We start from the raw sequence: 26,953 nt of genomic DNA, 5'->3' as shown, positions 1-26,953 counted from the left end.
TTCCCTTGGTGGTCGAAGGAAGTTGCTGAGGCAATTAAGGAGCATTGGTGAGCTCTACAGTGGCATAAGCAGCACCCTTCTCTGGAGCACCTCATAGCCTTTAAATGGCTTCATGCCTGCGTTCGCCAGCTTTTCAAAAGACAGAAATAGGAGTGTTGGGAGAGGTATGTCTCAACCATTGGATGCCATATGTCACCTTCCCTAGTTTGGGAAAAGATCAGATGAGTTTTTGGGTACCAGCCCTCAACAGGTATACCTGGTGTTAACATAAATAGCATGTTATCTACTGACACAAATGTGATTGCCGAGCACTTTGCTGAGCACTATGCTCGCGCCTCTGTGTTGGAGAATTACACCCCAGCCTCTCAAATGGCAGATGGAAGGGAAAGTCCTCTTGTTCACATACACAACACAGTGAACCCTATAATGCTCCACTTACAGAGTGGGAGCTCCTCAGTGCCCTTGCACATTTCCCCGACACAGCTCCTGGGCCAGATCGGATCCACAGTCAGATGATTAAACATCTCTCGTCTGACTACAAGTGACATCTCCTTGTGATCTTCAATCGGATCTGGTGCGATGGCATATTTCCATTGCACTGGCGGGAGGGCACCATCATTCCAGTGCTCAAACCCGGTGAAAACCCGCTTGATGTGGATAGCTATCGGCCCATCAGCTTCACCAACATTCTTTGTAAGCTGCTGGAACATATGGTGTGTTGGCAGTTGGGTTGGGTCCCAGAGTCACGTGGTCTACTGGCTCCATGCCAGGGCAATTTCCGCCTGGCTCGCTCTACCATTGATAATCTTGTTTCCCTCGAGTCTGCCATCCAAACAGCCTTTTCCAGATGCCAAGACCTTGCTGCCATCTTTTTTGATTTACGAAAATTGTATGACACCACCTGGCAACATCATATCCTTGACACATTATACAAGTGGGGTCTCTGAGGCCCGCTCCTGATTTGCATCCAGAATTTCTTGTCGCTTCGTACTTTCCATGTCCAAGTTGGTGCCTCCCATGGTTCCCATATCCAGGAGAATGGGGTCCCACAGGGCTCTGTATTGAGTGTATCTCTATTTCTAGTGGCCATTAACGGTCTAGCAGCAGCTGCAGGGCTGTCTGTCTTACCCTTTCTGTATGCAGACGACTTCTGCATTTCGTACTGCTTCACCAGTACTGGTATTGCTGAGCAGCACCTACAGGGAGCCATCCACAAGGCGTAGTCATGGGCTCTAGCCCATGGCTTCCAGTTTTCAGCTGCAAAGTCGTGTGTCATGCACTTCGGTCGGCATCGGACCATTCATCCAGAACCAGAACTTTACCTCACTGATTGATCCTCTCACTGTTGTGGAGACATATCAATTTTTAGGACTGGTTTTCGATGCCTGATTGACTTGGCTTCCTCACCTTTGTCAGCTTAAGCGGAAGTGCTGGCAGCACCTCAATGCCCTCCACTGCGTGAGCAACACTAACTGGGGTTCAGATTGCTCTACGCTGCTGCAGCTCTACAGAGCCCTTGTTCAATCCTTCCTTGACTATGGGAGTCTGGTTTACAGTTTGGCGGTGCCCTAAGCATTGCGTTTACTCAACCCAGTGCACCACTGTGGCATTTGACCAGCGACGGGAGCTTTTAGGACGAGTCCAGTAAGCAGCGTCGTGGTGGAGGCTGGAGTACCTCCATTGCAGGTCAGGAGTGCGCAACTGCTTGACAGTTATGTCGCACATGTTTGCAGTTCTCCTGTGCATCCGAATTACCGTCTCCTTTTCCCACCCACGGCAGTTCATCTCCCGCATCAGGTCATGGCCTCCAATTGCAGTTCATGTCCAATCCCTTCTATCTGAACTGGAGTTCTTGCCTTTACCAGCTATACTTGAGATCCATTCACGTACACATCCATTGTGTACACCTAGGCCGCGGCTTCGCCTGGTCCTTTCACATGGCGCAAAGGACTCAGTTCACCCCCTGGCTCTCCGTTGTCACTTTCTCTCAAATCTTGACATGTACCGAGGCCATGAAGTACTTTACACCAATGACTCAATGGCTGACAGTCACATTGGCTCTCCACTGTCACTTCCTCTCAATTCTTGACATGTACCAATACCATGAAGTACTTTACCACTTCCTCTCAATTCTTGACATGTACCAATACCATGAAGTACTTTACACCAATGACTCAATGGCAGACGGTCTCGTTGGCTTCACGTGTGCCCATGGAGGACATAGTGAACAGCATTCCTTGCCTGATGGCTGCATTGTTTTTGCTGAAGAGCTGGTGGCTATATCTCGTGCTCTTGAACACATCTTTCATGCCCTGGAGAGTCATTTCTTCTGTGTACTGACTCCTTGAGGAGCCTACAAGCTATCATCCAGTGCTACACTCATCATCCTTTGATAGCGACCATCCAGGAGTCCATCTATGCCCTGGAACAGTCTGGACATTCAGCGGTGTTTGTGTGGACCCCAGGACATGTCGGAATCCCAGGCAATGAACTTGCTGACAGGCTGGCCAAACAAGCTACACGGAAACCTCTTATGGAGAATGGCATTCCAATAACTGATCTGCGTTTGTTTTTATGCCACCAGGTTTTTTGGGTTTGGGAGACAGAATGGCATAGTCTCAGTACGCACAACAAACTGCATGCCATTAAGGAGACTACAAATGTGTGGCAGTTCTCCATGCAGGTCTCCCACAGGGACTCTGTGGTTCTCTGCCGGCTCCACATTGGCCACACTTAGGTGACCCACGGCTACCTCCTCTGCTGTGAAGACCCACCTCAGTGTCGTGCTGTGAAGACCCGCCTCAGTGTCGATGCAGTGCCCAGTTGACAGTGGCCCATATTCTGGTACACTGTCCCACTTTGACTGCCCTGCAACAAAATCTTCAGTTACCGGACTCGTTGCCGCTAATTTTATCTGACAATGCCTCATCAGCTGATTTAGTCTTACGTTTTATTCTTGAGACTGGGTTTTATCATTTGATCTAAGTTTTAGCACATGTCCTTTGTCCCTCTGTTTCCTCCACTCTACTGCTTTTAGGGTGGAGGTTTTAATTTGTTGCAGAGTGGCTGGCTTCTCCTTTTTATTCTCATGGTTAACCAGCCATTTTTTGTCATTTTAATCTCTTCCATCTGTTTCTTGCATTCCTGTGGTTTTCTTCTCCCCTTTTGTCCATTTAAGTGTTTGTTTCCCTTCTGTCGTTCTTGTGGTTTTTACTTTCTGTCGATTTTGTGTTGTCAGTCTCACTTGTTTTATTCTCGCCCTTCTTGCATTGTTTTATTTGGAACAAGGGACTGATGAACTAGCAGTTTGGTCCCTTCCCCCCTCTTTTAAACTAACCTTTACATAAAGTCTTCAATAATGTGTCCTGCAATTAGGTCATGGGGGTTTCCTTCGTACAACTCTTTTGTTGCAATCCCTATTTAAATTGCTGTAGTCAGTAGCCCTTATCCTGTTGTCAACATTCCAAAAGTAGAAATGGAGAATCTTAAAATTTTCTGTTCCTTATAGTACTTAACTCTTCACATAAGAGGTAAATTTGCATTGAAGCATCAGGAGACAAAGAGAGACTTGCTGACAAAGGAAGAGAAGCCATAATTACCAACTTCATAAAATTATTATGATTATTTAGATTAGATTAGATTAGATTAGATTAATACTAGTTCCATGGATCATGAATATGATATTTCGTGATGATGTGGAACGAGTCGAATTTTCCAATACATGACATAATTAGGTTAATTTAACAACATACTTAAGTTAATATAACAACTTTATTTTATTGTGTTTTTTGTTTTTCTTTATTTTTTATTTTTTTATATTATTATTATTATTTTATTTTATTTTATTTTATTTTTTATTTTTTTTTTTCAAAGAGAGTTAACCAAAATGTAAAATATTTCTTCTTCTTTTTCTTCTACTTTCTTGTGAAAATATTTAATCTCATGGAGCTGTAAAAGTTCAGTAAACATATCTTAAAAATTAATTAATCTATCTCTTTACATTAATACAAATAAAGTAGCAAAACTAATACTTCATTTTGAATGTTGTATTCTTGTCTTCCAGTATGCTGTTAAAAGAAGACTGGAATCTAAAGTCCTTTACACTGATCACTGGCTGGATGCAGCTATTGAAAAATACAGTGAGAAGTTAATAGATGATATGAAAATTGTGTTCGGAATTTTTTTTCTGTTTATTCCAGTTCCATTATTTTGGAGCTTATTTGATCAACAGGTAACAAACTGAATATATTATTCTTATGTATGCTCTTAGAAACAAAACATATTTATTGAAATTTGTTGCATTTTAAGCTGTGATTGATGCAAATGCTAAATAGTGCCCAAATCTCTGGTTGGTGTCCAGCCAGAGAGTATACATAACAACACAGCTTGCAACACCTGAACGAGACAACATGGTTGGTTTCTGAAACATTGTGCATAAAAATAGAATCAACAACTCAATTGAACACCTAAAAGCACCACAAAACAGAACCAGTTTCATGAATTGGAGCATGTAATGTCCAGACGTTCTTAGTTGATGCAGTCTAAGACAAACATTACACCAGATGCAACTGTGTGGACTCTTGAGACCATAATCAGAAAATATCAGTAATAGAGAAATAGGAGTTTAGACAACATCCTTAAAATTGTTGACAGGTAAATAATAAATAGTTTATACCTGCTCACCTGTCACTTTATCATAAAAGCATAACTTACACCAGTACTGTCTGTTACTCTCAGTATCAATCCCACATAATGTGGCCTGATGTCATAAGGTCTCTTTAAGTAACTTTTTGCTGGCATCTAATCGAAGTGTTGCTGAGCTAAGGTACTGCTAGTTGCAACTTACACACTTGGCAGTTATTTTCTTGAAGTCATTCTCCCACCATGGGAAAAACTGTCTGGATTTATGCCAACTCCCATGAAAATCGGGGGAAGGATTCTGTTATGTAAAGTGTCTGGCACTATCAAATCAAAATGGACTGTAGATGGTATCTTGAGACTGAGGGGACATATAAGTGAGAGTTGCAGCTGTATTTGCTTATATACATGTATTTTTAAAAAAAACAGTTGTCATTCAGGATTTTGTGTACCAAATGAAAGTATATCCTCATGAAACTTTTTGTTCTACTTCATACCGTATCCCATGGACAAAGAGGGAAGCAGTAAGAAAAGAGATTAACAGGCTGCCTGAGTGGGGCATAATACAAACATCATTTTCTCCTTATTGTAATCCTATTGTGGGCGCTAATAAGCCAGATGGCAAGGTGTGCTGGTGCTCAATGCACGTAACATTAATATGATTATTGTATCAGTACAAACACACCCAGACAATTTAGAGGACCAGCTTATGAAATTCCGTGATGCTAAATTTCCTTCTATAATTGATCTCTGGTTCTCTTATTGGCAAATAAAACTACATGAAGGAAGTCGGAAGTATACCACCTTTGTATGTGGGGCAGGAGCTTCGAATTTCAACTATTACTGTTTAGATTGAATGTAAATGCACCTGTATTTATCTCTGCTCTGGACAAAGTGCTAGGACCCATACTTTTGAATAAGGTAAAATTTTTAGGACACATAACCCCTTTGGAAGGCATACTGCCAGATCCTCAAAAACTTGGTGCCATTATGAACTGCCCTGCTCCTCAGAACAAGAGGCAATTAAAGGCATACTTAGGCCAAGTCTTCTCAAGGTCTGGGTGCATGCCTCTTTCAAATGGCAGAAGAAGAGGGAAAACTCATTCCTAAAATAATTGGCTTCACCATCTGCACCTTATCTGAAGCTGAACATTCATATTCAGCTATGAAGCTGGAGGTTGTGGCTGTAATTTGGTCTCTTAAAAAGTTTGAATGTTTCCTTTGTGGTAAACACACAAAAGTATAGCGTGACCATCAGTCCCTATTGTTTCTGTTAACTTGTCAATTCCTACACCGACATATAGCCAGGTGGTGTTTGTATCTTCAAGAATTGGATTTTGAAATAGTGTACATAAAAGGAAACCAAAACATAATAGCTGATGCTCTTTCTCAAGTACCACAAGGCTTAGAGGAATTTAATGATCTCTTAGAGCAAGAAGGTGAAATAAGAGCTATGTTGATCAAAACACTCCGACCATACTATGACCACATGTGTAAACAGTTGGAGCAATTATAGCAGGAAGACACACGCTGAAGTAAAGAACGAGTGAAACTTAATGCCAAACAGTGATGAAAAGTTAGAAAGGTTTTTCACTATTCACAAAGGTGTTCTGTTTCATAGGATCCATCCAAAACAAGAACAATGGCACATGTGTTTGCCAGAGAAATGTGTGGATTATTTTATCTCGTACACACGCAATACTTAGGGTCATTATGGCATTGCAAAGTACACTTACAAAATAGGTAAATATTATTTCCCCAACCTTGCTCAAAGAGTACTACAGGTGTTAAGCAAGTGTGTTGTCTGCTAGAAAACAAAACATTCCAACATCTCCAAACAGATTGAATTACATCCCATTTGCAGCTAAAAAAATCCTCTAGAAAAGGTATCTTTGGATGTGGCTGGACCCTATCCCAGAGGTAAGGATGGCATAATGTGTGTAGTATGTCTGTATGATATTTTCACCAAATACTTAAAATTATGTGCTGTACAAAACACTACACCCAGTTCAATTACAAGACAAATCAAAGAGGATTATTTTTCAAAAGTAGGAAAATCAGAAGTCATGTTAACAGATAATGCCTCATATTTTGTTGGATGTAAATGGAAAGAGTTTGCAGAGTCCAACCAAATCAAACACATTTTACTACCCAAATTCCATCCCAAAGCATTCCCCATAGAAAGGGTGTTTAAGGAATTCAACAGGTTTGTGAGGGCCTATATACCTCATAAAATATCAAGTGGATTGAATATGTCACCCCCTTCATACAAGTTGTTAACCTTCCTCATACATCAACTGGATTTACACCAAATGAGCTGATCTTGAATTGCAAACAATTAGACGACTGGGAAAAATCTTTGCCCAAGATACTGATACAGGAATTATCATTGGTGGATAAAAATATGACAAGCATTAATCAACCTTGAAATCTGGGCTAAATACAGGAAAGGAATTTATGACAGAAAGTTGAAATGTACAACACAATCTTATATAGGACAAAAGGTGTCACTTGGAACACATCCCAAATTCTCTATAATTGGAAAACTGAACTGTAAGTGACACCTATTATACACCAGACCATACTTAATTACTAAAATCCCCTACCCGGGAGTGTACAGATTGGTACACACACACAGCTAGAGACATAGGCCTATACCCACACAAAGACTTGAGACCATCTATATATTGAAGAAAGGCTGCTTACCCTTGTAAGTTGTATATATGTATAATAATATTAGTTTTAGGCTGCTGGAAAGTCACATTCCAGAATTTATGTTATTAGTTGTTAAGGAAAATTTTTGTTTGTATTTTTTCTTATAAGTCAAATATGTAAACAGTAAACAATATGATGAGTGGTTGTAACAAGGAAGAATTTTACTTTTATGTGTTTAGAGAAGATAATACTCTAAATACAACGCTTTGCCTTACCCGTAGCCTTGTTGTAAACAAATAAATGGACTTGTGAAACATATGGTAGCATGCAGTGCCATAAACAACTTGCCATGGCACATGTGGTATCAGAGTTCACAGTGCATGCACATTGGGAAGCAAGCTGGTCAACATACCACAAACATGTGCATGCCAGACAGGCACAGCTGGAAGTGTTGGAGCATCCAAAACAAACAAACAAACCTGATGAGCTACAGTCCGCACTAGCATTTGTAAAGGTTATCGAATAAACAGAGACATAGAAAATTAAGGGAGAGACTATACTACAACTACAACTATCTGCACAATACACACATACAAAGATAATCTAAGGGATTATGTGCACAGGAAAGGGACGCTAAACTAAGAGATATTTACTTAAGCTGCACTACTATGTACATTATACTTGTATATGTACAATATTTACAAATTTAAGTACTGAAAGTGCATGCACTATTTATACTTGATGGATGAGAAAAGTCTTGCTGAAGGTAAATAAGAAGTCGCACCACGCCACTAATGCTCTTTATCTTTCAGATCTATAAGATAAGTAGAGATGCACACATGACATGAAAACATGAAATAAGTTTTGTGATAACACGATGCTATCAAGCCACTATACACTTATCTATGAAGATCTAGATTTAAGTTAGTATCAAGTTTTTTCTTCCAAGGAAGAATGCATCGACAGGTCCTAAAGCAAAGAAAGATAAATGCTTGTAGAGTGTTGGGTATCATATAAACACAAGAAAGGCCTGCACCGCAAGTAAATATAGTTGTAAGTTTATGATACATATGAATGTGATAGCGTGAAAGCATGTGAAGAAGAAAACAGTTGCGGTATGTTACATATTATGGTGCTGAACTGAGGTTGAGTACTATGAAATAATCAAAGGGCCGAAACATAACTACTGTGATTGTCAACTACCCATGAAAGTGTCAAACACCTGAATTACATTGAAATTTTTAAGCACGTTTGTTACCTATGTAAACATTGTTCTATCCTCATTATATGTAACATATTGTCTTGATGATACTATTCTGTAAACCTCAGCACATGAAATGGTTATCCTTTATATAACGAAAATAATAATGTAAATATTGAGCTCGCTTTTAAACACTGAATAAGTATTTATACAATTGGTATCATCAGATTTGAATTGTGCATAAAAACAACGAACTATTTTGTCCTTGGGATCACAGTTAAGTCTATTAATGAGACGTAACTGAGCACATAATTGCTTTTCCATGGAATTTCTAAAACCCTGTAGTGTGTAGATCCTTTCTGGAAAATGCTAGAGAGGTGAGGCCATGCTAAGTTATCTGAATGGCGCATAGTATCTAAATGTAGTGACTGTTGTTTGCTGCTTCTTTGATTCTTTTTGAATCAATAAATATGCACTGACGAAAAGTCACTGTAAATTGAAATGAAATGCATGCCAATTTGTGCTGTAAATGAAAACAGAATCTATTATTGTATGAAGATTATATGAAGCATGTATAACTAAATGAGAGTAAAATGTTTACTCATATAATAGGAATCAAATAATGTAATGAAAATGAAATCAGATGTTGTTGTTGTGGTCTTCAGTCCTGAGACTGGTTTGATGCAGCTCTCCATGCTACTCTATCCTGTGCAAGCTTCTTCATCTCCCAGTACCTACTGCAACCTACATCCTTCTGAATTCTGCTTAGTGTATTCATCTCTTGGTCTCCCTTTACGATTTTTACCCTCCACGCTGCCCTCCAATGCTAAATTTGTGATCCCTTGATGCCTCAAAACATGTCCTACCAACCGATCCCTTCTTCTAGTCAAGTTGTGCCACAAAATTCTCTTCTCCCCAATCCTATTCAATACCTCCTCATTAGTTACGTGATCTACTCACCTTATCTTCAGCATTCTTCTGTAGCACCACATTTCGAAAGCTTCTATTCTCTTCTTGTCCAAACTGGTTATCGTCCATGTTTCACTTCCATACATGGCTACACTCCATACAAATACTTTCAGAAACGACTTCCTGACACTTAAGTCTATACTCGATGTTAACAAATTTCTCTTCTTCAGATATGATTTCCTTGCCATTGCCAGTCTACATTTTATATCCTCTCTACTTCGACCATCATCAGTTATTTTACTCCCTAAATAGCAAAACTCCTTTACTACTTTAAGTGTCTCATTTCCTAATCTAATTCCCTCAGCATCACCCGATTTAATTTGACTACATTCCATTATCCTCGTTTTGCTTTTGTTGATGTTCAACTTATATCCTCCTTTCAAGACACTGTCCATTCTGTTCAACTGCTCTTCCAAATCCTTTGCTGTCTCTGACAGAATTACAATGTCATTGGCGAACCTCAAAGTTTTTACTTCTTCTCCATGAATGTAACTACTCCGAATTTTTCTTTTGTTTCCTTTACTGCTTGCTCAATATACAGATTGAATAACATCGGGGAGAGGCTACAATCCTGTCTCACTCCTTTCCCGACCACTGCTTCCCTTTCATGCCCCTCGGCTCTTATAACTGCCATCTGGTTTCTGTACAAATTGTAAATAGCCTTTCGCTCCCTGTATTTTACCTCTGCCACCTTCAGAATTTGAAAGAGAGTATTCCAGTTAACGTTGTCAAAAGCTTTCTCTAAGTCTACAAATGCTAGAAACGTAGGTTTGCCTTTTCTTAATCTTTCTTCTAAGATAAGTCGTAAGGTTAGTATTGCCTCACGTGTTCCAACATTTCTACGGAATCCAAACTGATCTTCCCCGAGGTCCGCTTCTACCAGTTTTTCCATTCGTCTGTAAAGAATTCACGTTAGTATTTTGCAGCTGTGACTTATTAAACTGATAGTTCGGTAATTTTCACATCTGTCAACACCTGCTTTCTTTGGGATTGGAATTTTTATATTCTTCTTGAAGTCTGTGGGTATTTCGCCTGTCTCATACATCTTGCTCACCAGATGGTAGAGTTTTGTCATGACTGGTTCTCCCAAGGCCATCAGTAGTTCTAATGGAATGTTGTCTACTCCCGGGGCCTTGTTTCGACTCAGGTCTTTGAGTGCTCTGTCAAACTCTTCACGCAGTATCTTATCTCCCATTTCATCTTCATCTACATCCTCTTCCATTTCCATAATATTGTCCTCAAGTACATCATCCTTGTATAAACCCTCTATATACTCCTTCCACCTTTCTGCCTTCCCTTCTTTACTTAGAACTGGGTTGCCATCTGAGCTCTTGATATTCATACAAGTGGTTCTCTTCTCTCCAAAGGTCTCTTTAATTTTCCTGTAGGCAGTATCTATCTTACCCCTCGTGAGACAAGCCTCTACATCCTTACATTTGTCCTCTAGCCATCCCTGCTTAGCCATTTTGCACTTCCTGTCAATCTCATTTTTGAGACGTTTGTATTCCTTTTTGCCTGCATCATTTACTGCATTTTTATATTTTCTCCTTTCATCAATTAAATTCAGTATTTCTTCTGTTACCCAAGGATTTCTATTAGCCCTCGTCTTTTTACCTACTTGATCGTCTGCTGCCTTCACTACTTCATCCCTCAGAGCTACCCATTCTTCTTCTACTGTATTTCTTTCCCCCATTCCTGTCAATTGTTCCCTTATGCTCTCCCTGAAACTCTCTACAACCTCTGGTTTTTTCAGTTTATCCAGGTCCCATCTCCATAAATTCCCACCTTTTTGCAGTTTCTTCAGTTTCAATCTGCAGTTCATAACCAATAGATTGTGGTCCGAATCCACATCTGCCCCTGGAAATGTCTTACAATTTAAAACCTGGTTCCTAAATCTCTGTCTTACCATTATATAATCTATCTGATACCTTTTAGTATCTCCAGGATTCTTCCAGGTATACAACCTTCTTTTATGATTCTTGAACCAAGTGTTAGCTATGATTAAGTTATGCTCTGTGCAAAATTCTACAAGGCGGCTTCCTCTTTCATTTCTTCCCCCAATCCATATTCACCTACTATGTTTCCTTCTCTCCCTTTTTCTACTGACGAATTCCAGTCACCCATGACTATTAAATTTTCGTCTCCCTTCACTACCTGAATAGTTTCTTTTATCTCGTCATACATTTCATCAATTTCTTCATCATCTGCAGAGCTAGTTGGCATATAAACTTGTACTACTGTAGTAGGCATGGACTTTGTGTCTATCTTGGCCACAATAATGCGTTCACTATGCAGTTTGTAGTAGCTAACCCGCACTCCTATTTTTTTATTCATTATTAAACCTACTCCTGCATTACCCCTATTTGATTTTGTATTTATAACCCTGTAATCACCTGACCAAAAGTCTTGTTCCTCCTGCCACCGAACTTCACTAATTCCCACTATATCTAACTTCAACCTATCCATTTCCCTTTTTAAATTTTCTAACCTACCTGTCCGATTAAGGGATCTGACATTCCACGCTCCGATCCGTAGAACGCCAGTTTTCTGTCTCCTGATAACGACGTGCTCTTGAGTAGTCCCCGCCCGGAGATCCGAATGGGGGACTATTTTACCTCCGGAATATTTTACCCAAGAGGACGCCATCATCATTTAATCATACAGTAAAGCTGCATGTCCTCAGGAAAATTTACGGATGTAGTTTCCCCTTGCTTTCAGCCGTTCGCAGTACCAGCACAGCAAGGCCGTTTTGGTTAATGTTACAAGGCCAGATCAGTCAATAATCCAGACTGTTGCCCCTGCAACTACTGAAAAGGCTGCTGCCCCTCTTCAGGAACCACATGTTTGTCTGGCCTCTCAACAGATACCCCTCCGTTGTGGTTGCACCTACAGTGCGGCCATCTGTATCGCTGAGGCACGCAAGCCTACCCAAAAACGGCAAGGTCCATGGTTCATGGGGGGAGATAAAATGTACGAAAACCAAATGACAAGTAGTGACCCTATATATAAAAGGGGAGAGAATATGTTACAGGCTATAATGTATATAAGTATGGTAATGGCATGTCAGCAAATGAATAGGTTAAGTGTATTTTGTAATTGTATTTGTATTTTATTATGTTATGTGTACAGTATGTGGAATGGATACTACAGAAACTTTATGTAATGCAACTGTATGAAAGATGCTCAAAAATGAAGCACAAAAACATACAAAATCTGACTGCAAAGTATTAAGTGTACTGTTGTGACTCGCCGATCATTCAAAGCGCCGCCGCACAATTACGCGCGTCCTCTACATGCGGCGCTGTCTGCCAGCCATGCAGCAGCTGCGCCACCTAAGCGGCCAGCCGAGCAGCGGCCGCTAGACTGGGACTGAGTGCTCATTCGAATGTTAACGTGTGCACATGTCTTGCTTGTCAACTTATTCTGTGACTTACATGTGTTGTGTCATTCTGAAATATATGTGTTCAACTTGACGTTATAACAATTGGCGATGAGGTAGTGGATTTTTCCTTTTCACCGTTGACCCACAGTTTTCCATGGCTACTGTCGAGCAACTATTGCAAAGTCTCCTTGAACAGCAAACGCTTCTAACAGCGGCGATTAGCGATTTTGTCGCGGCGTCAGATGCGGGGCGTTTCTCGTCATGGCTATACCTCCTTTTCCTCCTAACGATGAGACGGCGGAAGACTGGTCTGATTATGAAAAATGTCTTCGACAGCACTTCTTGGCATTTCATGTCACGGATGAACAACCATGTAAGTCTCTGTTCCTTTCCTGGATTTCACCTCAAATTTATCGGTTGTTGTCGCAATTGGCTCCTTTGAAGGATCCTGCGTCTTTGTCCTTTGCTGAAGTGTGCTCACTTCTGTCTGTCTATTTTCAAAAACAAACGCATGTGGTAGCCTCTCGTGTTGCCTTTTATCATTGTCAAAAACAGCCGCATCAATCCTATCGCGCTTGGGCTGCTGAACTTCACGGCCTCAGTCGAAAGTGTCAATTTGTTACTGACGTTCACAAAGAATCCTATGCCGATTCCATGGTACGGAATGCTATTATCCGGTCGGCGCTGGACAAAGAAGTTCGGCAACGTGCCCTTCAGTAGGCAAATCCGACTCTAGATGAAGTTCTCTCCATTGCGCAGTCTTTTGAAATTTCTCGCACAGCTGGGGCGCAAATAGAGGCGTGGGGTGATGTCGGGGAAATACAACCTCTGTGAGCTGTTGACGACGCGTGCAGCGCGTCCCCGCCAGCCGACGTGGCCGCAGTGCGCTCCCACGTGCAGCCTCGGCCTAACTGTAAACAACCCGCTAAGAAATTGCAGCAAAACCCCCAGCAACTTCCTTCATGTCCACAGTGTTTTACGAAACATTCATGCGAGGATTGTCCCCAACGTTGGGCTGTGTGTCACAATTGCAAAAACAAAGGTCATGTGTCTCCCGTTTGCAAATCCGACCGCATACATGATGTTCATGAAAATGACGCTGATTCTGATTCTGTGTCGTCTGTCAATTGCACTTCTTCCCTCCCTCAGTGTCCAAATCCTTGGTCGGGATGTTCGCATGCAGGTGGATACCGGTTCTGCTGCCACTATAATTAATTCTCAGATGTATCTTCAATTGGGTTCTCCGCTCCTGTCACCTGTCACTCGGCAATTACGGACGTACAATAAGCAGAAGATATCTCTCTTGGGACAATTTAATACTGAGGTATCTTATAAATCCATCGTTCGCACTGTTCCCATATTTGTGGTCGACCAGAGTAACGCAGAGAATCTTTTTGGTTTTGATGCCTTTCGTGTTTTTGGGTTCTCCATAGATGACTCCTTCAATATCGTCTCTGATGAAATTCCTTATGCTCAATTGGATTCCTTGTCGACGACATTTTCGTCCCTTTCTTTCTCCTGGGTTAGGCCGTGCAAACGACTTTGAAGCTGATATCACACTCAAACCCACTGCTCTGCCTAAGTTTTTTCGGGCTCGGCCCATTCCTGTGGCCCTTCATGATCGGGTAAAATGGGAGCTGGATCGTCTCACTACTTCAGGGGTCTTGCTTCCTGTCACTTCCAGTGAGTGGTCCTCTCCTGTCGTCGTTGCTAAGCCAAATGGTGATATTCATCTCTGTGGCGATTTCAAAGACACTGTAAATGCTCAATGCCTCATCGACACTTACCCTATGCCCCGACCTGAAAAACTGTTCACTAAACTTGCTGGAGGCCAGTATTTTTCTAAAATTGACCTGTCAGAAGCTTACCATCAACTTCCTCGCGACGCTGCTTCCCGGCAGTTTCTGGTCCTTAACACGCGTTTCGGCCTCTATCAATACCAACGCTTGCCTTTCGGGGTTGCTAGCGCCCCTGCTCTCTTTCAGCGATTCTTGGAACAATTATTGCTCCCTGTCCCTGGGTGTATCAATTACATGGACGACATTGTTGTCACTGGCTCCACCACTGAAGAACATCTTCAAAATCTCTGCACACTTTTTCATGTCTTGCAGACTGCCGGTCTTAAGTGTAATCTTCAGAAATCACAATTTTTTCAGGCACCTATCACGTACTTGGGGTTTTAACTCTCTCGGAATGGTATTCGTACGCTCCAGCAAACTGTCGCTGCGATCGATGCCCTTTCTCGCCCTACATCTGGTAAGGAACTGCAGGCCTTCTTGAGGAAAATAGCATACTATCACAAGTTTTTACCATCTGCGGCTTCGGTGGCTCAGCCGTTGCATCTCCTGTTGCATAAAAACGTGCCTTTTCACTGGTCCGCGTCATGCGATGTGGCTTTCCAGAAATGGAAGACTATGCTGAAACAGGCCCGTGCCTGGCTACTTATCGACATGGCCAACATCTTGTTCTTGTCACAGACGCCTCTCAATACGGGGTCGGTGCAGTCCTTGCGCACCGGCTCGGAACAACCCATTGCTTATGCCTCCAAAACGTTCACGGATGCCCAACAAAAGTATTCTCAAATTGCAAAAAGAAGCTTTGGCCATTATTTATGCTCTTCGTAAGTTCAGTGTTTTTCTCTATGGCTCAAAATTTCATCTTGTTACGGATCACAAACCACTTGTTTCCTTGTTTCATCCATCAACGTCACTTCCCGACAAGGCTGCACACCGCCTCCAGCGTTGGTTCTCTTTACTTGTCTCGTTTCAATTATGAGATTCATTTCCGGCCAACGGTTCAACATGCAAATGCTGATGCTCTGTCTCGCCTTCCCATGGGTCCTGATCAGGCATTCGATAGGGACGAACTTTTGTGTTTCCACCTGGATGTTGCCGAGCAGCGGGTTGTGGACGGGTTCCCCATCACTGGGGACAGGCTGGCGGCTGCTACGGGTTCTGACCCTACCCTCTCCCGCATTTTACACTGTATTCAGAAGGGTTGGTGAGATCGCCCATCCGCTAAGACTTCTGATCCGTTGTGGAACTACTACGCTTTGCGCTACCGCCTCACAGCTAGGGATGGTGTTATCCTCCTTTCCACTGACAATGCTTCGCCGCGTTTTGTGGTACCTGCGTCTTCGCGTGCTTCGGTCTTGCGCCTCCTTCACCAAGGGCACTGGGGTGTGTCTCACACAAAATCTCTGTCACGCCGTCATGTGTACTGGCCTGGCATTGACTCTGAAATAGCACACATGGTTGCTGCCTGCGGCCCTTGTGCGTCACTGGCTGCTGCCCCGAAGTCATCTTTGTCACCGTGGCCTCCACCTGAGAAGCCCTGGGAGTGCATTCATGCTGACTTTGCGGGACCCTTTATTAGGTACTTATTGGCTCATCGTAATTGACGCCTCGCCTACCACTGCGGCAACCACAAGTGCTCTCGCCCGCATTTTTTCTTTGGAAGGCCTCCCCTCTACTCTTGTTACTGATAATGGTCCGCAATTTGCCTCTTCCGAATTTGCGGATTTTTGTGCTCGTCACGGCGTTATGCATGTCACGGCCCCGCCATTCCATCCGCAATCAAACGGTGAGGCTGAACGACTGGTCCGCAAATTTAAGGCTCAGATGCGGAAACTTCTGACTACTTCTGCTGCTGATGAGGCGCTTCTCCAGTTCCTGGCGTCTTACTGTTTCACCCCCATGGGCGACCACAGCCCGGCTGAGCTCTTACATGGCCGACAGCCCCGCATGCTACTTCATCTTCTGCGGCCTTCCACCTCACGGCCACGGGTGCCTTCACTTGGCCGGTTCACTGCCGACGACCTCGTCTGGGTACGGGGATATGGCAGGCGGCCAAAATGGAGCCCGGGCCGCATCTTACGACACCGTGGCCGACGCCTGTATGAAATCCAGACAGACACAGGTGTTGCAATGTGTCATTCGGACCAGCTTCGGCCCCGTGTGCTGGCAACGCCTGTTCCGAATGCCGCTACACCACCTTCGGCTCTACCTGACGCTCGGGATCTTGGCATCTCTCAATACTCACAACGCAGCCCTCTCACCGTCATCGCGATGCCAGCACAAGAACGGACGCCACCAGGCGACGTGCCCATGCAGGAACTGAATGACCATCCTCTGTCAGAGCCAATCTACTCGCCTCCTCCTCCAATGGACGCAGACACATCGCCCATGTCTCCTGTTATATCAACTGGACTTGCCGCAACGGGCAGATTGGTGCATGGGGCCCCAGCAGATTCGACACCTACGTCTCCTGTCAACTCGACCCATTATCATTGGAGACACTTCTGTCTGTACGGGAAGCCTCCTCCTCAAGACTTTACGGTGAGTCAAACAACGCCTATGGACGTTAGCCATCTCCAGGACAGCTCCATCAGGACCAGTGCAACAATTTCAGAGGGGGGAAAAGTGTTGTGACTCACCGATCATTCAAAGCGCCGCCGCGCAATTATGCGCGTCCTCTACATGCGGCGCTGCCTGCCAGCCATGCAGCAGCTGCACCACCTAAGCGGCCACCCGAGCAGCGGCCGCTAGACTGGGACTCAGTGCTCATTCGAATGTTAATGTGTGCACATGTCTTGCTTGTCAACTTCTGTGACTTACATGTGTTGTGTCGTTCTGAAATATATGTGTTCAACTTGACGTTATAACATGTACATGTGTCAAAACAACACATGGGTGTGCATGTGGTAAACTAAAAATGGCAATACTTCATGTGAAATGAATTTTCTGTGCTCGACAACATCGTAAAAGCAGTGAGGAGCTTACCTTGTTGATGGGTGTCGGTTGTACGGCTGGTCTCCTCACTGAATAAGTGAGAGCAATGAGGTGAAACAAATTCCTTGGTTTCCTCATATGGAAACCAATTGTCACCGCATCGAAAATTTCACAAAGGATCAAGTTGCTGAACATGAGCTTCAGGAATTTGTGCACTGAAAGCTGCTGTGAATGCACGACATGGACATTTGGGCCTCGTACTGGACATGTAAGCATGAACTGTGATGATAATGGACATTGAGCTGCGCATGCGTACTTTTCATGCTAGATACTGTGTGGATACTGACTAACAATAATGGGACTATGCAGTTACAGTATGCACTTTGTTAGGAGAGAAAACGTATTGTAAATCTGTTGATTGCTTCAAACCTTGCAATGTAAATACAATAAGGTGTCTCTCTCTCTCTCTCTCTCTCTCTCTCTCTCTCTCTCTCTCTCTCTGTGTGTGTGTGTGTGTGTGTGTGTGTGTGTGTATGTGTGTGTGTGTGTATGTGTGTTTTAAAAGAAACTGACATGCCCATATCAACTGATAACCATTCATGATAACACCAATGACTGAATATAAAGGCTATTCCCATACCAGCCAGGATTAACAAACCTCAAAAAGGGAAATAAGCTCAGCCACTGTGCACTTCCATATGATGTCAGTGCACAGTGGAGGGAAGTTGTATTGAATCATATTATTTTTCTTTCTTTTCTTTTCTTACATATAAGCTATATGTAAACTGAATGAGCTATAAACCAGGGACACTGCCAGAGGTAAATTAACGAACTGTTTTGTGGCAAGGATAATGTTTTGATACATAGTTAAATATCTGTGTGAAACAAAGTAAGAAATATGCTCTTCAGTTTATTAATTCATGCATCCTCACCCTTTTCTTTGTTTCACGAAGTGGTAGCATATGGACATATGCTTGGATCCGTTGTACCAGCATTGTTAAAAATGTGTATTTTAACAATTAATTAAAAGTATTATAAAAAGTTATTAGAAAAGGAATATTTATTCGAACAGCTATAAGTTGAAATCATATCTGTTCATCATTTCACTTGCCGCCGAGATCCTCCATCAAGAGGTTCAGTGCAGACAAGAATAATTCACGTGGTATCTGGAGAAGTGTTCCTGCATTGACATTGTCACACTCAAGACTAAACACAATGGAACTAACGTGAACTTAATGACTCAGACTTGATAGGGACCTATTGAACTTGGTGTACTTATACTAAAAATATTGTGCTTCATTGACAGATCGACAGTTTCAATTGTTGCAGTGATTATTTGGTATCACACATGACTGAAAGCAGCAGTGCATAATGCAAATTATGTTTATTGACCTTGAATGTAATGATATTAAAGTTCTGTTGAGATTGGTATCAGTTAAAGTTCACCCAAGATTGTGCACATATTCATAAATTACCTTCAGATTTTTTCAACTATTCTTTCCAGTCAATTTTTCCAATTATTCAGGCAGTTATTAATCCATTTCTATTTCCACATCTGTATTCATGATGCTCTTATTTGAGTGTTTCCATAACCAAGGTAGCTGAAGTGTTTGGTGTTTCAAGAGGCACACATATACAGAAAGTAGAAAAACATAATCTGCTAAGTCGCAATGCAGATGAAAGTGCGTATTGAGTGACAGTGAGGCATGGTCATTGAAAAGGACTGTGATGAAAAACAAGATGAAGACAGCTGTAAAAGCCATGGCAGAACTGTATGTTGTACTTTCAAATCCTGTCAGCATTAAATCAAAGTGAAAGGAGCTCCATTAGCAGGGAATTACAGGGTGATCTGGAGTTACAAAACTGCTCATCATTGATGCAAATGCTTTTAATAGAAAAATGTGGTGCTGAAACCAGAAAACCTGGAGTAAGGAGCAGTGGGAGAATGACATTTGGTTGGATGGGTCTTATTTCACTGTTTGCAACTTCTGAATGAGTTTACATCGCAAGAGTGAAACGTGACAGGAGTGTGATGACAATTTGGGCAGCCATATCATGGTGTTCCATGGGCCCCCTGGTGACTCTGCAAGACTGCATTGTTGCCAAAGGTTATGCGATTGATTTGCCTGATCAGGCCATCCCATGGTAAAATGTTCATTCTGCAGTAGTGATGCTTTGTTCAAAGATGACAGGGTATCTGTTGACACACATCACATTATTGAGGACTTGTTTTGTGAGGACAAGGATGAATTGTAATATCTCACATGGCCACTACAGTGACTGAATCTCAATATTATTGAGCTTTGACGGTTGACTTTTGAGAGAAGGGTGCATGATCACCATCTGCCTCCATCATAGTTACCTGAAGTTGCCACTATTTTGAGGGAATAATGGTATAAGATTTCCTTGAAAACCAAATAGGACCTGTATTTATCCATTCAGAGGTGACTGGAAGCTGTTTTGAATGTGAACCATTTTCATACACTGTATCAGACATGGTAATGAGTTTTGCTTTCAGTGTTTCCAAATTTTTTTCCACTGTCAGTATGTACAGGTCCAACAGCAGCATAGAAAAACTGCTACACCCCTGTCTTACACCCTTTTTAAACTGAGCATTTCTCTCTTGGTTTCCCATTGCTATTGTTCTCTCTTGATTCTTGTACATACTGTTTATTATCCATCATTCCCTATAGCTTATACCTATTTTCTGATAATTTTGTACATCTTGGATCATTTTGCAATGTCAGATAGTTCTTCTCAGTAGACAACTCTTGATTTTTCTCAAGTTTTGCCTCTATTACCAAACACAATATTAGATCTGAGTTGATAATGCCATTACATGCTTATCATTCAGTAAATCATCAATTTTCTTTTCCTTTCTTCTGTATATTATTCTTGTCAGCAACTTGCGTGGATCGGCTGTTAATTTGATTGTGCAACAGTTCTCAGGTTCATCTGCGTTAACTTTCTGTTGGATTGTGTGACTGATATTGTTCCAAAAGTTCTGTGGCATGACTTCTGCCCCTTGGATTCTACCCCAAACTTAAATAATCATTTTAGAATTTTGGGGAGGACTGCATCCACAGCCTTCATAAAATTTTTGAATGAAATCATTCTGCTTTAACCTGTTAAAAGTATTATTTATTGTGATTTCGGTTTCGACACATGGTCATTGTCAAGTGTTCTGAAAGCTATCAGTCAGTAAGTAAAATACACATAATTACAAACAATGGAAAATCCAAGAGGGAATGTAACAATATTATGGAAACAGTAGTTACTACTCACCATATGGCAGAGATGCTGAGTTACACATAGGCATGAGAAAAAGATTGTCGGAAAGTGAGCTTTCAGCCAGCAATGCCTTCATCGAAACTAAACGACGTGTACACACACACTTATGCAAACGCAATTCACACACACATGGCCACAGCCTTTGGCATCGGAGTCTGATTTCAGCCAAAAACTGATTATTTTCATTATTGTCTTGTAAAGAATATGATGAGTTTTAGGAGATCATGGTACTCCAGTGTTCTAAACACAGACTGGATTTTTAAAAATCTAAAAGACAGTGCACGGAAAGTACTAAAATCCAACCTGCCATTGAAAATGAAGAACCAGAATGTCATCTTGTACATGAAAGTAAAGAAATTTGTTAATGTGTCAGTAAGTAATAAATACTTTGTGATTCTGTAGAAGTTGAATCCCTGCGAAGAAAGAAACAATGCCATCCAGCAATACTTACATATACCTTTCTGCCAAAACAAAATATGGTTATCAAAGAAAAGAAGAAAGATGTGACTGCCTTGGGGAAGTACTTTGAAATTTCAGCTGCAAAGGAGTTTTACAAAGATCTCCTAGACAAATAATGTATAAATGTAAGACAGAAAACTTGACATTAACAATGTGACTGTAACATATAATACTTTTTGTTATACACTTATTCATTTATTAATTTATGTAGCATTGAGGATAAACAATTGTGTTAAAATAGTTATAATTGTTGTTATTGTATTGTGCCATTTAATTTCTATTATTATTGTTTGTGTATTCTCAATAAAGTTAGAACCTATAGATTAAAAAAATGCAATGTATAGTAATGTGTCCAAAAATATGAATTGTAAAACAGTGAATGCATATAATAAACACTAAAATGCATTAAAAAATTGATTGTAAAAAAAATTAAAAAGTTATTCAGAACTAAAAAAGGCAAAATAACTGAAGCCAGGAATTTGGCTCTAGCTGCGAGAGACTGAGGTCATGTGTGTGTGACTTGATTTTGCATGAGTGAATGCATGTGTGTATGTTGTCTAGTTTTGACAAAGGCCTTGTTGACCGATAGCTGACTTTTCGACAGTCTTTTTGTTGTGCCTTTACACGACCCAGTTTCTCCACTATATGGTGAGTAGCAATTATGATTTTCATTATACTGGTACCAGCAATAATTGTATGCAGTTATCAACTTTCGGGGGAGGGGGGGGGGGGGGAACTGGAAAAATCAGACCCTAATATAGTATTACAAAAATTAAATTTGAATGTCAATGGCATCTAGTAATCACAACTGCAAATTGCCACAGAACAACCCAATTGCTACAGAACACCCGACCAATGATAGAAAAAGGAAATATAGAGGGTGGAACACGTTAACTGCAATGAAACCAGTGCATGAATGCTCTGTATGCATTCAATAGTTAATGCAGTACAGTGTTTTAGGAAGGTGGTTGTGGGATTGATTAGTGTGCCATTTCATGTGGTACAGCAATGTGTGGAAGGTATCATTTGAGTGCTTACGATCTTGGACGAGCAGAGGATTGCTTGAAGCTGGTCAGAGTGTCACTGTTGTGGACACAGTAATGGGTGTATCCAAAAGTGCTGTCTTGCAGTACAAAAAGGTCGCTGGGGGTGGAAATGGTGTGCAAAAGCATGGCTGTGGTTATAGACGGGCCACCACACCACAACAGAATTGAAATGGACCAGACATCTCACTCCTAGGCAGATAAATTCAGACCTTGCAGTTGCTACTGGCACATATGTCTCTGCCAGAACCATTTTGCAGCAATTTAATCAGTCTGATTTGTTTGCTCAGAAACCTATTAAATTCATCCTGCTTCACGATACCATCATCAAGAAAGTGTTTGTTAGTGTAGGTGCATGTTGGTTGGGTTCAGCAACAGTGGTCCAGAGTGATATTCCCTGACAAATCCCATTTCACTGTGGCAAGTGATTCTGGCCTTCAGTTAGTGCGGAGAGAGAGGCGAACACATTACAGTACAGAATGTTCATGAACTTCATTGCAATGGCCTAGGTGTTGTGATGTAGACAGGCATTATGCACAGTGGCTGAACACGGCTGCATATATTTTGCATGAGGTATAATTACAGCACAGTGATGTTGCAGGGAGATTATTCTGGATCATTTCCATCTGTGTAGAGGACCCAAATTTCTGTTTATGGATGACAGTGCCTGCCCGCACAGGACTGCTGAGGAAAGTGAAGATATTGAACATATCAAATGGCCTACGTACTCCCCGGACATAAATCCTATAGATCACACCTGGGATGTTCTGGATGGATGTTTTCTCAATGAATCCCCTCCTCAAAGGGAGCAAGAATTCAAAACCACCTTGAGAGGGGAACAAGGCAATAATCCTCAAGCACTACTCAATAGTTTGGTTCCAGCATGAAGTACAGGTGTGAAATGAGCATTAGTGCCAAAGGAGGGCATGTTCCTAGCTGAGAATCTGATAGCGACCTTTATGTTTAGGGTCTGACTTGTGTCAAATATGAACGTTAGTTATGTCTATTGAACTGCTTTACTGTGTAGTGAAATCTTCACCATTTTTCATTATAAATACATCACTCCTCTTCTGTTAGGTATGTACTGTGTTTCAAGTCATCCATCACTGACCTTGATTACTCCTGTCCAACAATGTTTTTGTTCCTTAGCAATTGTCAAGCAGTGTGTGTGTGTGTGTGTGTGTGTGTGTGTGTGTGTGTGTGTGTGTGTGTGTGTGTGTGTGTGTGTAATTTCACACACATCAGTTTTACACAAACAGTACTGTACATGACTCGCCAGTCAAAACTTCAGTTGAGTATCTTGTTGGCGGAGCGGTGTGATGAGTTACCCCAGAAAATAATTGCATATGACATTATGAAATGATGTCATGAATGAAAAGTATACCAGCCTTTTAATTTTTAAATCTTCTATGTCTGACAACATTTGCATTGAAAATAGAGATTTGTTTAGATGCTTCAGCAGTTCTGTGGTACGTTCTTTATAGTTGAGCTTAGTATCAAGCTGTAGTCCCAAGAATTTAACACTGTCAATTTCTTTATCTGCATGTCACCGTACCTAAGGCTTATACTGACAAAGAATTGGCTAGGAACCATTTATTGATATCCATGAAAATTTCATTCACTGATCTTTCTAAGACTATACTTGATTTGCTATTTATTGCAATTTTTATATCATATGTGAGCAAAACAAACTTGACATCTGTTAGTATTACAGATGAAAGATCATTGATATACACAGAAAAAAGTAAACACTCTATGATGGAACCTTGTGGGATGCCATGTATAATTAGTTCCAAGCCGGCCGCGGTGGTCTAGCAGTTCTAGGCGCGCAGTCCGGAACCGCGCGACTGCTACGGTCGCAGGTTCGAATCCTGCCTCGGGCATGGATGTGTGTGATGTACTTAGGTTAGTTAGGTTTAAGTAGTTCTAAGTTCTAGGGGACTGATGACCACAGATGTTAAGTCCCATAGTGCTCAGAACCATTTGAACCATTTTTTGAATTAGTTCCAAGTTACATGTTGCCTAACAGCTTAATACAATCTCTTCCTTACACCCTTTGTTTCCTGGCAGAGATAAGGGGTTTGAATCATTTTGCACCATTTTCTGTTACACAGTTCTAATTTACTTGAAAGGATATTGTGATCTACCCAGTCAAATGACTTTTTTGGACAGATCACAGAATATACCAGTAGCCTGTGATTTATTGTCTGATGAAGTAAGTACATTCTCAGTGTATGTCTAACTAGCTTTCTGAATATAGGAATCCTATAGAAGTCCAAACTGTGGCTTTGACAATATATTGTTTTCGGGTGGTTAAGAAGATGATTGCATATTACATTTTCTAAAATTTTTGAGATTGCATGAAAAAATTTGCTAGCTGCCTTGACATTTTATCATAACCACCCAATTTTTTCTTTAATTTTCAAGATTTTTTGGTGGACATTACTTTTACTGAGTGTCATATATTACTGAAGTTATTTGTAATGACTGGCTTGAGATTTTCCAGGGCAGCATCTTCTGAACCAGACAACTCCATCTTTCTAGTAGCTGTAATGAAATACTTGTTAAAAAGTTGTGCAACACTGCACACATTTGTTACTTACATACCATTTACTCCTAATCCTATCTGCTCCTCTTCATCTCTGGTTTTACCAGTCTCCTCCGTCACTATATCCTATGTTGTCTTCATTTTGTTACCTGATGTCATTATCTTCTTCTCATGTTGGTATTACTATCTACAATATTTTGCCTTTTAGTGAGCTACAGCATCAACATCATAGCTGATCAACAGATACAATTACCTTTTTGTTTTACTAGATACCTTTATTCCTTGAATAATCCATGTCGTCTTTGTAGATTTTATCTAATATGGGTTAGTTTTGGGGGAAACAGGATACAAATAAGTAAGAGTGTTGTATTTTTCAGTGTCAGGAATACTTTGTACGTAATCAATTTTTGGCTTTCTGACCTCATAAACTCAGTACATTTTATATCCTGTTCAGGAATAACATTTAACAAAAAAACTGCATCTCATGCTCTGAGGGGCCATTGGCTGTTGGTTTCATAACATAAATTTGTTCATTAGACCTTTCTACAACTATGTTATCTATGGCTGTGTGTGAGTTGAGAAGTGTACAGTAGGGTTTAAGTTTAATGACATTGTTACTGATTTGTAATAAATTCTTACTGTGAGAGTATTTAAGAGAATACAGATTAAAATCATCAGTGACCATTATTTCTATGTTTTTTGCTGCTAAATAGGCCATACAATTTCAAGATTATTAATGAAAATATTAAAATTACCTGCAGGTGCTCAGTTTTCTTTTGTGAAGGATTTACTGTGAAATTCTGCTATTGTCACACATGATTCCATATGCTGTCCTAGGCAAAATTTATGGATGTCTATGTTCTTAAATGTTTAACAATTCCTGATGTATGTGGCAGCTCCTCCTTTCTCAGTTATTTCTCCACAAAAGTGAGATGCTAACCTAAAGTTTAAGACATCTATACCAGTAGTCACGTGATGTTCAGAGAGGCAGCTCATGTCAAATATTTTCCTGCAATAAAGATAATTGTAGTTTTATATCGACTGAGATAAAACTGGTTGGAAGTAAAATTTCTGTTGATTACTGAAAATCCTTAACCAACAGCTGTCTGTGCTGATGCGATATACCATATTATGTTGTTTAGTTTCTTTTTTTCAAACTGAACTGTTTCAATCTTAATCTCTCTTAAAAAGTTACTTCTTCCTGTCCTAAAAAAGACAACTTTAAGCACTAGTATTTTACAGTTCTAATAGTGTCCCCCTGTTCCCCTTACCTCAAAATTTTCTGATATTAGCCCAACCAGTTTACCTTTCCCTGTCATGTTGAGGTAAAGGCCATGTGTCTAGTATAATACCATCTACTGACATAATCAACCGGAACTGTGCCAATACGTGACACTGCATGGCTGTGCCATTTCCAAATTAACTCTCCTCTCAGATGAGTTCAAATGAGCTCAGTCATGGTCTCTCAGACCAGATACCAATTGAACATTGATGTATCTTGATACTGATGCGGTATTTACCAGGTCACACTCTATATTGTACCCAGGATTTCTGTCAATACTGTTGCCCAGCCCAGCCATTATAATCTCGGTCTCTTCCATGGTGAAGACTTTACAGAGTGATCCTAAATCCTCTGTCATCTGCCCCAGACTAACATGAGGATTTAAAAAGAATGATGACCTGGTATTTTGATGCTAGTTCAACCTGCAGAAGTTGGCCTACACCTCTAGCATGAGGACTGCCTGACAACAAAACTTATTTCTTTTTCCTGCTTCCTTGTATTCATATTTTTAATGTATTATTGAAAGTTTGTTGTGCCCTGTCTCCATTACATCTGCATGATGCTCATCAGTTTCTTAATGAAGCAACAAGTCAATCTTTTCACATTCACCAAAAACTGTCACATCAGGTTCAAAGCCTGTTTCTTCTATTACCTGTTGCCACTTCCCACTTCTCTTTACCCCTCTCCCTCCTTAACCTGTCCAGGTCTTTCTTATCCTTGTCTAATTTGGCCTGAAGAGCAGAGAATTTCCCCTC

The 26,953-nt window shown here is 41.0% G+C and overlaps 1 protein-coding gene across 1 annotated transcript in view; it reads left to right on the top strand.

Annotated features, from left to right (window-relative positions):
• LOC126260366 (solute carrier family 15 member 2-like) overlaps window positions 1-26,953 on the top strand; it is a 276,933-nt gene that overhangs the window by 106,784 nt on the left and 143,196 nt on the right. The window contains exon 7 of the mRNA XM_049957694.1: window positions 4,064-4,231. Within this exon, the coding sequence (XP_049813651.1) occupies window positions 4,064-4,231 (168 nt within the window). The remainder of the gene's footprint in view (window positions 1-4,063; window positions 4,232-26,953) is intronic.

This window comes from Schistocerca nitens, chromosome 5 (genome assembly GCF_023898315.1).
Source record: "Schistocerca nitens isolate TAMUIC-IGC-003100 chromosome 5, iqSchNite1.1, whole genome shotgun sequence".
NCBI lineage: Eukaryota > Metazoa > Arthropoda > Insecta > Orthoptera > Acrididae > Schistocerca > Schistocerca nitens.
Note: the sequence above shows the minus strand (reverse complement) of the source record. Positions and strands in the feature narration are given on the sequence as shown.